The sequence below is a fragment of the Ips typographus genome, linkage group LG1 (genome assembly GCF_016097725.1).
Source record: "Ips typographus isolate SLU linkage group LG1, UJ_Ityp_2.0, whole genome shotgun sequence".
NCBI classification, from domain to species: Eukaryota; Metazoa; Arthropoda; class Insecta; order Coleoptera; family Curculionidae; genus Ips; species Ips typographus.
In genome coordinates, this window is record NC_138422.1 from 8719626 (window position 1) to 8734147 (window position 14522).

A 14522-nucleotide genomic window follows, 5' to 3' on the forward strand; every position below is an offset into this window, starting at 1 on the left:
TCTGGCAGTTCAAACTTTGACATCGCTTTTCTCCCTGACTGTACCAAATTTTGAAGTGTTTTTTCTGATTATTGGATAGGAAATTTAATGAGGGTTTCAAAAGTGTGCTTAAAACAGTCATCTTCTAACTCTAAGTGGGTTTTACAGGCAGTTTCGTTCCTGACTGTCCTTTCAAGCTGTGTTTCTGGCAGTTCAAACTTTGACATCGCTTTTCTCCCTGACTGTACCAAATTTTGAAGTGTTTTTTCTGGTTATTAGATAGGAAATTTAATGAGGATTTCAAAAGTGTGCTTAAAACAGTCATCTTCTTACTCTAAGTGGGTTTTACAGGCGGTTTCGTTCCTGACTGTCCTTTGAAGGTGTGTTTCTGGCAGTTCAAACTTTGACATCGCTTTTCTCCCTGACTGTACCAAATTTTGTAGTGTTTTTTCTTAGGTTATTGAATAAGAATTTTAACGAGGATTCCAAAAATGTGCTTAAAACAGTCATTTTTTCACTCCAAGTGGGTTTGACAAGCAATTTTGTCCCAATTATCAAACTGTGTTCAAAAGTTGCAAAATTCAGTGTTTAGAAAAGTTTTCTTGCAGTATTCGATACAAAACGTGTTTCTGAGATTTATGACAGTTATTTTGACAGTGGTCAAGTTACTGCCTAGCTAAATTATTCTACAAAAACTACATGATATCTGTCTTAGAGACAGATCAAAACTGTCAAAATTTGCAAGAAATACAGTTTAACACAGTTTAAAAAAAAAAAAAACAAATTTTAAAAATTTTGCAATACATTTTGTAAACGGTCCTTAATCGCCACCACAAGACTCGATTAAGGTTATTGTGAAATCCAAAAAATATTTTTGCTAGATATGGCGTTAGACCAAATTTATCATTTTTTGACTACACCTCAGTCACACCCTGTATACTCGGATCCGTGGCAACTTTCAAAAAGATCATTTAGATTATCAGAAAGAGAAAGAAAATACCTTTTAATTCTCAAAAAAAATAGTAAAATCGAGTAAATCAATTTGAAGAAACAGCCGCTCAAAAAAGACCAACAATTTTGCTGTCCCATTCTTTTTAACGAGCACTTTAGTTAAAGACCTTTTGAAATCTTCCTCTTCATCCGTAGATGAAGATGAATATAACGACTTTTTAAACTATATTTTAGGGATGTGGACAAAATATTTTTGATATGTTCGGTTCATCATGCAAAATCACTTGGAATGCACGAAGACCCATTTTCAGTGCGTACGGTTTCCAGCAGATTTGCATTCCCTGCAGTCAAGAGCAAGTAAGTCGAAAACGCTATAAGTGCTTTCCATTTTCGTCTATATCATTGATTTGTAATGGATCTTTTTTCTTATCATTGATCTTCAATGGAGAGTTTTGAAATTTCCATACCTGTCTAGTAGTAGTATCACCCGGAAATAGTAAACAGTTAAATTTCGTGTTTGTTTACAATACTTAAATTTAGCAAGCTGATTACCAATATTTTTTCGCAATTTTTCCCGTAAGTACTTTTGTTTACTGATTAAAACCACTTAACCTTCTCGCTACCAAACAACGACGTTGTTAAGAATTTTCTTCCAAATCGTAGGCAGTACCGCAGCAAATTAGTATCGTACGAACGCGTAATCAATTCCACGTATATACAACGTTTGTAATAGTTACTAGTTAGTATATAAGGATTTTGAAAAGACTTGGCAACGTACAAGCACCATAGCAATCCGGTTTTGAACGCGGCATTGGAAACCGACGAAACGTGGTATATTTAGTCAGTCTCTCCACGAACGCTGAAAAGGGACTATAGTCACTGTTAGGCATATTCATCCCGACACGTGACTGTCGTGTTCCTTTTGCCGGCGAAACAAATCGGGAGTGATTCAAAACACCCAAAGTCAATTAAAAGCAACCCTTATTTATTTTTTTTGTGGTGACGGTCGAACGCCTTTAAGGGAAGATACATTAGTATGTATACAGTTCTTTGCAAAATTAGACGCAGTCTTGCTGTATTTTCAGCCCTTCTTTTAACCGGTAAGTTTTTTTAAATATTTGAATTTTATTAAAAAAAATTTGACCTCCTTTGTTGCTGCCCTAATTAATTATGTTAATTTAATAGTGATTAAAGTCAAGTTATATTGACTTCTAAGTACTGTAAAGGCTTTTCATTATAAGCTGTTTGCATTAGCAATATTTCATACAATTGCAGCTTTCTCCTTTCCGGCCTCTTTTACTAGGTAAAATGATTTATTAAAATTCACCATTTTTTATTATTACCCAAAATTGCACTCATTGTCTGTTTTCATAAAAGTTTTTACAAAGCAAATTCAAACTTTCTGTTCCCTCTAAAGTATAATAAGCTTCGGCTCCGGTTTAGTCCACTTTTCAGCTCAATAACTTCATGCTATCTATATTACCATATACCTGCTATATCTCCACATTCTGCAAGGACATGTTTTCTTTGCAAACCCACTAAAAGTGCTCTCTCAAAGTATATAGAAAAATGTGGATGAAAAGGCTTGTCCGGATGTTTATTCATTTCTATTTTAGTAAAGTTGAATGTTTGTTCAAAAAAGTTGGAGAAAAAAAAGAAAATCATTGAAGCTGTAATTAGCATCAAAAATAGTAATAATCGTTATTATCAAGCAAATTTCACTTACAGAAAATTCAACATTAAAACAACTAAACCAAAATTACTGGTTAAATCATGAAATATAATTTGGCTTTTGTTTCATAAAGCATAAAGTAGTTTTAACCTTAAATAAATAAACTTTAAATCTTTAGAATACATTTTTCATTCACCTACACATTTTATTTGTTCTGTTTGCCAACCTGCTTCTAAATAAGGGAATTTCTAATTACTGAGAAAAATTTCGAAAAATAGAGAAAACAAAACACAAACACGTAAAGAAAATGTTTACTAACGTTTTGTACAGAGAAAAATACAAAAAAAATTATTCGATACCAAAGTTTGTTGTTTTTTGTTTATAAATCAGTGGCAGATAAAATATATATTTTTAAAGGGGATTTTTTAATAGATATTTTTTTAACATCATTTTTAGATTCTTTATAGTATTCTAAAACTTTTTTGATAATTATGTCCTATACAATACCTTCTCTCCTCCTAGAAAGTTTGTACCAAATATGATATGACACTATTCTACCTTTAGAAACAATGCCGATACAGTCAATTTTCCATCATAGTAAAAACTAATATTTTTTTGAAACCATTTAAATATTATAAAACATATTATTACATTTAGGTATATGACATTATTAACAAAAAAGTTTTATGTTTAAAAACTAGGGGTTCCTAATAAAAAAATACTAATATTTTATCTGGCACGCCTTTATGAACCACCCTGTATATCCAAAAGTAATTTTAAAATATGCATCTCAATATTCTCTTTTGTATTTAGCTTTTATTGTATTTTTGGAAACAAATAAGTCTTTGAGAGACCAAATGTATTAATTATTGATAACCAAATTATTCTTAAAATTAAAAGATTATTTAGAAATTTACTGACCTAATAGACACACATTTTTTTAAATTTTAGTTCATATTAACTTTTGTATAGGTTAAGTTTTGACCACCCTCATAACAACTCTCTTGTTTTTAATTTTATCAAAAAATTACCAAATACAAATTTTGTAAACGTTTGTGTCTACTTACATTTAGGTTGTTCATTATTATACATCCCTAATTTGAACAAGCACCCAAGATTATGATTTTTTTAATAGGATGGCCTAATTTTTATTCATTAAATTCTAAGCCTACTCAATGTAAAATGTTTTCACATAAATATGAAAAAAATTTGATTTGTTTCTCAAATTTGGGACACCCACTGTATATTATACTAATAGACTATCTATAAATAGAGCCAACACAAATATCTTCAACAACCTTATTTTTGATATTAGCAAAAAATCCTCCTCCCTCAAGGGAGTGAAAATCCTTCCTCCCTCGAGGGAGTGATTAAAATTCAATCATTCACCCAAAATGGCTTTTAATTCTCTAAATATTTTGATAGAAAAATACATAATTGTTTTTATATCATTCTATGTCAAATAAATATTGCAATACTACTAATACTAGATCCTTGCATTATCTCTAAAACTGAAACTAAAACATGCTTTATTTTAAATCGTATTTAGTGATAATTTTATAATATTTTCATATTCTGGGTATTCGTTAATAAATAGAGTGTACAAATTTGTTTTTAGATAAAATTTTGAGAACAATGAAACTTTTCTTTTTGTAAAATGTATTATCGAAAAAAGGTGAGCTTGTCTGTAGTTCAAACAATTCTTAAGATATTTGCAAAAAAATTAATGTAATCTCTTTTTCTTTGGTACACTTGGAACACCCTCTATATCGTAATAATTTAAAAATAAATCAAATTTACTCTTTCCTACGAATTTCCCTTTAACAAACAAAGGTAAACGCAAATTTTTCTCATTATTTAACCTATGTAGAAACTTTTACACTTTACTGTTTAAAGAAAAATACTATGTACTTCATTACATTACGCGCTACTCTGTATACTAAAATATACACGTTCCTTAATTTGAAACTTTTCTATTTCCTTCCTTAAAAATAAAACTGAGCGGCATTTCGTTACCCTTATTTGTCTACACTGGTAATTGTCTTTTAGTAAGTAAAACAAAGTGTTTGCTCAATTGGAAGGAATTTGCTGACTAAACACAGTGTTACTAAAGCCAATAAGGAAACAGGAAACACGCCACGTTTTTTTAAGTCTAATTTTGTATACAGTGTGACCCAAAAAGTGTGTGAATTAAATTATATTTATAGTATTAAATGATGATTGATTTATCTCAAAAAGTTTATTCAATTATTTAATATTTATTAATAAAAACTTTAATTATATCATTAAGTCTCATTTAGACGACATTATAAAGTTACTGACAGAATTTTCAGATTTTTTCATTTAGATTGTCAATATTCAGCCTCATTTAGTTTTCGAGATATTCCGTTTAGTAACTTCTTTTTAAGCTCCAAATCCAAGAAAAATGGCGTCGTCTGACGTTTTCAGTATTATTGAAAAAGTACTCAAATCCCTTAAAATGTTTTCAATATTATGACCAATGTCAATGATTTTAATGCATACGTTTACATTTTAGGTGGTTACAGCTACTAATCAGATTGATTAATTAGTGGCAAATCGGATTGTATTTTAATATATTACAAATTTTAATGTTTAAATAGGTATATTTTCTCAGAAAAATAAACTTATTTCAGGTATTTCGAGTACGCCTAATTTTTTCTTTTTACAAAAAATATTTGTATTTTTGGTTATTTAAAATATCCTTCCCGTATTGCAGTTCAACAAAATAAAGCAAACGTTTGTATTTTTGAATTTAAAGTATTTAGTTGCAGATATATTATTTAATTTAATTAAAGTTAACAGAAGTTTGACAGCAAATTTCTTAGGGTCATAAATCCTTTTGCATTCTATTTGAGTAGAAGATAGCATAAAAAGTAAAAAAAACAATATGTTTGTTAATTTTTAGCAAAATGCTTATTTCTCGTGATATAAAGCAATTTTTATCGAATACATTTTTGTCAAAAAGCAGAAACCAAATTAAATTTATACACCCTGCATCTAAACCCGAATACCCCGATAAAAATTGAAGGAAAAGAAGAATTAACAGCTTTGGTGTGTCTACAAATTGATAGTTAAAAAAATCGTTATACAGTGCGTTTTTTTTAACGCGCAACATAGGATTTCACGTGTTAAATTTTTAAGCCCATGTTAGACCATGTTATTTTGGAACTACAGGTGTAAAACTTGACAAGTGTGTCTTTAGTACCCTGAAGCTTAAGTACAACCACCAATTCGGTCTAAAAAGTGTTCACAAACTAGCAAAAAGTCATCTTCTTTCGAAAAGATTTATACTCCCTGTATGTATGGTAGGTGTTGTTTTTGATACTGACAGGGCAGATAGCAGGTAAACATACATACAGGGAATATGGAAAGATAAAATATGTTCCAAAAAAGATGACTTTTTGCTAATTTGTAAACACTTTTTAGACCGAATTGGTGGTCTTACTTAAGCTTCATGGTACTGAAGTCACATCTTCCAAGTTTTATACCTGTAGTTCCAAAATAACATGGTCCAACATAAGCTTAAAAATTTAACACGTAAAATCCTATGTTGCGCGTTAAAAAAAACGCACTGTATTTAGATTTGAGTGCTTATTTATTTAAAGTCTACATGTGCAGCATTTGCGTAAATGTCAGCATAATGTGATTGGTCAAAAAAAGCAGCTTTCAACATGCTGCTTTTATTTGACCAATCACAAGCTGGGAACAGTGTTCTCATTTAAGCAAATACTGCACATGTAAACTTACCATTACATTTCAATTATTAGTTCTAATGTCTACTAATGAAACCCCACTTATTCAAAGAAAATTCAATCCAAAATTTTGGAAACAAAGCGCCTCCATTAACCTATTATTTACTTTGCCAAACTTTTGAAAGTTATAAGCACTCGAAACTGTCTCGACCTAAATTAGCAAACGTAGCAAAGAAGAAATAATGAAATTTAATCCTTTTATATCTCTGACACTATTCATTGCAATTGTAGCAGACGGTGTTATTCTATTATAATAAATCTTATTATTTAATCTCGTTGAATAATTAAATTCTTTGGAGTTGTATAAATGGAAAATTAAACAAATTCTTACGGAAGTGCGCTAATTTTTCTTGTCATCCAATGAATAATATTAGTAGAGATTTGCAAACGTTTAATTTCGATTATTATAAATGATTCACTAGTTAGTTGCAAAAATTCAGAGGTAAACACAACAATCTGGTGAATAAAACTTCTATAAATAGTCTCATGGGATTAATTAATAAAAAATACACAGAAACATTTAGACGAAAAAGGTTTGTTGATGACCAAATCTAAAATTATTGCCAGGCAAAATATTTTGAAAAAATTTAAATTAGTACGATGCGCAAATTGAAAAGTGGAGTTTGGACTGTCCTGTTTTGTTTTTCTGGTTTAAAAAGTTCACTTAACTGACATATTTTTAGAAATCTTGTTTATCCCGCGAGTATAAATTTGCTATTGAAATTATTCGCCTCCGGGTTGTTTGTCATTCCTCCATATTTACGTCACAGTGACTATAAATGCATCTAATTTGCATAGGTCCGTATTTTATTCCTTATTTCACGTGATGATAATAGAGGAAAACGGTGGTTTAGAGGCTATTTAATGTGGGTAAACCGTAAATAAAATCGGTATGAGAAAGTTCTCTTTCTATTTACGTAAGAGTTTATTATTGTTTGGCGTAATCCAATTTGCAAAACGATAGTTTTTTATTCCGGAAAAATAACAATACATTTCCGCACTCGTGCGCAAAGAAATCATTTTCCCGCACTAGGGTGGGAAAAATAAATTATGTTAATTTATGTCATATAATTGTTATTCCATATTTATAATAATTGTTCATTTATTATTAATATTAGTACGAAGTAGATTAGAAGTAATGCATCACATCAATAACCCATTTATGGTAATCAAGTTTGTAGGTTGTAATTATGTTTTATTTTTGTACCTAATATTTTTAATGTGTGGTTATATTTTAGTTACCTACATATGAATATGTATAAATGAACAATATTGTTAAATTCACTATTATTAAAAATTACTTTTTCACTTGTTAGAAAAATAACTTGTGTTTTTCACCTAATAAAACTTAAACGGAATATAATCTAAATACACTTGTGTAAATAATTTATAAGAGTCATTTTTTGCACTTAACTCACTAATCGCTGAATCCATTAATTAAAAGTTTAGTATGGTGTCTACCTGACGAATGAAGAAAGAAGGAAATTAGGTGGATGCTTAAGTTAATGCGAAGTTGACAGCAGTAGCTAAAATGTTCGCGGAAGTTTTAGTCTGATTTATTAAGTGGCTCTATCTGCTTGCCAGAGAATAATGTCCTTAATTGAAATTGAGACTGCTTACCTTAAATTGATTAATGCGTCCCCAAAAGGAGATAATTAAAATTTTATCACTCGCACTTAATGTGAAGATAACCATTAAAACACCTGTTTTCCTATCAGTGAAGTGTTCAGATGTTTTTGCACTTGCAAGAAAGGATGCCTTTTTTTCAATTTCACGTAAACACGACTCTTGAAGGACTCTTTTAAAACGAAAAACGAAAAGGGTCGTTCTACCTTGCACAAATCCATTTCCGTTAGGACAAACTTGGTCTCAGTTTCCCTCAAATAAGCGGTTTGCAAAGAAATTTCTCGTGATCGTTTTTCTGATGTCCTGTTTTTCCAATACCGAGGAAGGAAAACAAGTTGAATATCACCCGAACAGGAAAATATTCTTGTTATTTGAATCGCAAACCGATAAACTATTGGCAAAGCGAATTACTTGAAACCATAAAAAATATGTTAACACGAAAATTATCATAATAATGCCAGATTAACTTTAAACTGTTGTGCTTTTAACCTTTTAACTTAGCTAATTTGTAACAAAATATTATCAACAACCCTTAATTTTTGAAACGATTTATATTTTCGGGTGTCCTGAGTTCTGTTCTGTCATGTCAACGTCTCTACTTAGATTTCTGTTGCAAAATTGTCTCATGACCCTAACGACTTAGGGCAAAAGAATAATATATTATACCATTTCATTGAAAAAAAAAAGTATTCTCAAATAACGGATTCTTTCCCAAATAACTCGGAAATAAAGACATTAATAAAACATATTTGAAAATGATAATTGGATTTTATTTAGTTTGTTTTTAGAATCACACGGTATAACAGGACTTAAATTTTGTAATGTAAGCAGAAACATTTAGTGATCTTGATTATTAAAAGATAATATTGAAACATCAAAATTGTAGGTTTCTTTTCCCATTTATATACCCTGTACAGGGTGGACCATATTGAACGCTTTTAAATAGAAAGTCCTTTTTTTCACGGAGATATGCAATATTTGAGATCGATGTCTAAAGATGAAATTTGATAAAAAAATTGTCTCTATCTGTCATCGTTTGATAGATATAATGTGTTTTTGAAAATTTATACTTATTTTTAAAACTGCCTAGTGTCTACATTTTTCAACAACTTTTTTGCGCAGAATTTAGCAGTCAAAATACTTTTCGTTATCGTTTTGAGAAACGAACAAGTAATTTGGGCTATTTTAAATGGAGCACCCTGTATATTCCTACATTTTTTGAAAAGATTTTAAAATTACATTTTTAATGACATATGACACTTGATATATCCAGTCAATAAAAACCCGTCACATGACGTAAACGTCGTTGTCTGACGAGCTTGGCGTCCTAATATGACGTTGTCTCAGTGACGTCAGAATGTCTCATTTTAATGACATCATTCATGGTCGTAAATTTACGGCAAAACACTCCGTAATTAGCCGTCACTAATGATTTTAAGATACGTGTTGTCCCCTGATAACATGCAAATTAAAAAAATACATGACTAAAATAGGCAGCAGAATGTCACATGTCATTGAAAAGAAAATCTCAAAAAAAAAAATTCTTTGTGTAACAAACGATTTTTTGATATTTTATCAAATATTTTTGCTTCTAGCCGTTATTTTTGATTTTGATAAATGTTATAAAACCAACGTTAAAACTCTTTAAAATAATGCTAACTTTAGCTGATGTAAGTTTTTGGAAGTTGGATCTGTGGTGGAATTTTCATAACCAGCTATAGAAAGTGCGCCATAATGTTACTATTTTTTTCCTCTTTCAACTATGAATTTTTGAGATATACTTTTAAAAAAGCAGAAATAATTTTTGTTTTTTTTTAATATTAAGTTATCTTCAAAAAATGTATTTTAAAATCCTAGGTGCTGTTCTATTTAATTTATTAAATTTTATATAGCTAACTGTTAAATTTTAGCAACTAGAGATTTAATCAATATAAAACGGTTCTCATTGGTGGAACTAGACAGTTTATTGAATTCGAATAGCTGCTAGCACAATGAAGGAAATAATAACTTATTGAAATTTTTTGCAGTGTATTTAAGTTAGAATAATTCGAATTTCCATACAATGCATTAAAGTGCGTCAGTGCGGTAACATAGAACCGAAAAATGTAATCTCTCTATATTTAAAGGGTGAACCTTGAATATTTTGTCGCTTAATTAACGCCAACCCACTAAACCCTGCGCAAAGTATTTTAATCGTCCTCATAAATCGCTAAAGTTAAGTGAATACCATCGGGGTGGCAAACTTGCTCAATGTTCCGACGAACTAAAGACCTAAAATGCTTCTCTTTTATTTTGGAAGTTAAGGAGTTAACTCTCCGAGCTTCGCGTGGCATTAGCAATAATACGGCCCGGTGTTTTATACGAGTTTTGTAAGGAATAAGAGTCCCTTTTAACAGTGTGTAGGATAGTTTCGAGTCTAGCCTTTTTATGGCACTTTTATTATCCGGGAGCCTGACCTGGAGTAATGGAGCGATTTTATTTCGATGAAGACACGAGAAAACTCTTTTTGGCCAAATTCAATGTTGTGTGCTGTTTGGTACCATTTCTGTTACATTAAGTTAATGAAAAGCATGCGTGTTCTAGAACAAAGCCCCTAAACAAGCATTTTCCCAGTTAACCGTAAAAGAATGTAAAGTTTTTTGCGTTTTAAGGTTAAATTTTTCCATTCCTATAGAAAAAAATACCAGCGTATTTATGGGATTTTCCTTACAAGTTAAGAATGATCGTCTGCGAAAATGGGACTTGGTATACTTCCGAGTAGAGAATTTCCTATCAAGACACAGAAAAGATAATTTGCCTTAAAAACCGTCAAAATAAAGTTATTTTACAAAAACTGATACGGAGACCTGAGTACCTGAAGAACACAATAAGTGATTGCACTTTTTATATTGTCTTGCCAAAATTCAGCAAAACTTTGAAAGGCAAAGTTATAGCAAATTTGATTTTCCACCAAAACCCAAGAAGAACATTTTCACCTTAAACAGTTTAAAACAAAATTTGAAAACATGTTTAGTGGGAGTTTGTTTAATTTAATTATTTTTAATTAACAATCTATTAATCCAGTATCTACAAGGTTAGTACTAAGCAATTTTTTGTTTTTCGATCAACCTTTACAGGGTGTTCCATTAAAGCCTACTTAACGTAAAATCTATATCGATATTCAACAGTTTTCACTTAAATATTGAATAAAGAAATAGTCATCCTATATTTAAATAATCTAGAGTTTAATTTGTTACTCAAATTTGAGACACCCAGTCTTGCAATTTTCAGAGATAAGAATAGATAGAGAGATAGATAAGCACCTTATTTAAAAAATCATAAGTTAGGTGTGTTATTCAAATTTAGGACACCCTGTATACTAATAAATAATAATCTTATCTAGAAAAAAAGTAATCACAAATATCTGCAGAACTCGTATCTAGAAATTTCTTTATAAATAAAAAATAAACCTATTTATTAAATATTTTAATTTCTCAGAGATAGGTTCTTCGTATCTTATAATGCACTGTTATATTTCTGTATGACCTAAATTATATTACATATTTTTTTTATCCTTTCAGATTTTATTAACCATTTTTAAGCTGTTTGGTTAACTCCAGTAAGATCACAAATAATGTCCAGAAAAACTAGATTTCACAGTAACCAATTAACGTTTTGAGGTAATAACTGCCAGAAAATAGATTGCGAAGTCTTAAAAGCTTGATTTTTACTATTCTTTAGTAAACTGAGTTTGATCTATCAGGTCTTAAAAAACGAACTGTAATTACTATATACACGTTAAATCTTGGAACATACTTTTTGCTAATTTGCTCACAGGATTTTTCGAAAAATGTCAAAAATTAGAATTTACAACAAAATTCTAGCACAAACACTACACAGGGTGGGCCAAATTTCAAGTATGGGATTTTTTTCATATTTAGCAATGCACAGTTGGTTAAATTGAGATGCTTTTAAGAAAATTTTATGACAAACTCGTATCCGGTAACGTTGTTGATCCTCCTCCATAGTTTTACGAAAAAATGGCGACATGTGTACCATTTTCAAAACTTTTGTAGAACTCATTTCTAAACATACGGTTTTCGCAATTTTTTTTTATAAAACTTTTCAAACTAAAAGATTCTGAGACCAAAATGCTTTACAAATTTTTGTCAGATAACTCAGTCAAGTTACCTATGAAATTTCCTTTAATTCCAAAATTTCAAGTTTCTATTAATATTGGATCCTAATAAATTTTTAATAAACGGTTTGGATGGCTAACCCTGTATATTTTTTTCCAAATACCAGAATAAGAAATGTTTATATGTTCACACTTTGCAAATAGTAATATTTACTAACAGAGAGTATCTCCATGCATATTTCCCGTGTATAATAATGAAAATTTCCATTGTATTTACAATAATGCTCACCGTGTTACACAATAACAAAACAAACCTTTTCATAGCCAAAACGTTACGAACACGCCAATGTGAAATAGTACAAAATGTTTTTGCTATTTGGCAGTTAACGAGTCGCTATTCAATCCTGTCTACGTCAACGCAGATGTAAACTAGCAATGAAAAGCTCATTGAACGAAAATTATGATTTATAAGGCTTTGGTGGAATTTTTTTTATTGAAATCACTTAGAAAAGTGCTATTGTTAATGTTTCGGTTATAAATGCAAATATTGATAAATGCCAAGTAATGTTGTTATTTACGAGCAACTTGTTGACGTCTGTTTGCCAATTTTATGTTTGTTTTTTTGGAGTTGATTGCGATTTAATTGATCCTAATCAAAAGTAGAGTCCACGTTTTTAGCTAGAAATTGCATACCTTCCGCAAATCTCTTCCTACTTCTATTGATGTAAAATTACATTACAATCGAATGGGGTTTCTTTAAATGCCAGATATACGCATAAAAAATGACAGGTGAAGTTTTTTATTTGGGACAAATTGTAGGTAATACTAATTTCTATCGAAAAGCTTATGGCAGCGAAAACGCTGCTTCTAAGAGTTTCTGAGTTATGTAAAAAAGAATCTTTCTTTAAATCTGCCATAACTTGGTTTTGTTCTTTCTTTATTTCTTCGGCAAGAATATTCAATTGTGGTTAAACGATAAAAAAAAATCAAAATTTTCAATTTCCCCCAAAAAAATTAAAAAACGCAGTGACATAGTTAGTGGTATAGTTACGCCACTGTTTTTAGTTTTAGTTTAGATTTATTAATATAATACTCGTACTTAATACATAGTGTCGATCAAATCAGTACGTCGATTGACTTGATTATAAAATCAACAGTGCAATAACCCGACTTGGTAAGATGTTTCGTAACTTTGTCTCGGTCTGTCCAACGCTTTTCTCGTCCTCCTTGTCAAGGTCTTCCTAGGCTATTTAAAGAAAGTGCATTTTGCCAATGTAGTGACGAGCCTTACATAATGGCATAACAGCAAAGCAGATAATAGGATTAAGCTTCAAATCAGTTTACGCACAATTTGCCCAAAAATCAAAAACAATCTTGTCACCGAATGTTAAAAATAACCAACAGCCTACTTGGGTTTACGCCAGAGCTTGCAACTTTATTCTAAAAGTAGTGCGATACAAAAGTACATCAATTTATAGCCATCATAAATATCAATGTAACGCGTTAAACCTTCGATTGAAGCCCAAACCAGACAGATAATAGGAATAAAGCAGGATAATTTTTCATCCTGAGCACTTAAATTGTCAATCTAAAAAATTACTGACTGACTACTGTTAATTCTGCATCCTATAGATTGATATTACTGTGAATAATGTGCGTATACAGGATGGCCCAGCACAAAGTTCACATTCTTAATAGTTACTTTACTGATGTGACACCTCTGATGTACAAATTATATTATTTTGTGTTGTTCACTCTTTCTCTTGTTTTTTTTGCTTGTACTGGTTTTTTATTTTTCTTCTGGCTGTCTACCATCCCTCTCTTCTATTCACCTTCTATGAATATATATTCACCTAAATATTTTCTCAGTTTCAAATTATTTCCTTTTTGTAATTCTGTGTGTTAAGGAAAGTGAGTCTTACCTGTATTTTTACCAATCTGCATGTCTCTCCATATCTTTCCGTGTTTTTCCTTAAATAAGTTACGATTTCCTACTTCATTTTCTTTATTTGCATATTTTTTTTATTCAATTCGCTTAGGTATGCCATCTTTATTTATTTTCGTTTTATTTACGTTAGCTTCTTATTTTTTTAATTCTGTTCATTTTTTAAGTTTATAGCTGATTTTTTTTAGTTTCTCCGCTCTCGTTTTTTCTTCGCAATTAAAACTTTTCTATTGTTTGTCCTTGTATTTGTACGTTATTCTTGTTTTGTTTTTTTAGGTTTTCCTCAAGACTCGTTATTTTCTTGATTTTGCATAATAGTTTCCATTTTGTTTTCTTGGTTAGTCACAACTCATAATGTTTCATTAAATTTTCTTTAGTTATAAGTAGAGTCCAGATTTCTAGAAATTTTGCTTTTTGTAAATAATAAAAGCAACCAACCTTTGACATCTAATGTGAACG

General features: G+C 30.3%; 2 protein-coding genes across 2 annotated transcripts in view; one reads left to right on the top strand and one right to left on the bottom strand.

The window, feature by feature from the left end:
* Rad17 (Rad17 checkpoint clamp loader component) overlaps window positions 1–14522 on the bottom strand; it is a 109862-nt gene that overhangs the window by 36326 nt on the left and 59014 nt on the right. The window lies entirely within an intron of this gene.
* The window catches only part of LOC145740418 (uncharacterized), a 65843-nt gene continuing 53016 nt past the window's right edge, over window positions 1696–14522 (top strand). The window contains 1 exon segment of the mRNA XM_081995984.1: window positions 1696–2030. Coding sequence (XP_081852110.1) covers window positions 1967–2030 — 64 coding nt within the window. The 5' untranslated portion in view covers window positions 1696–1966.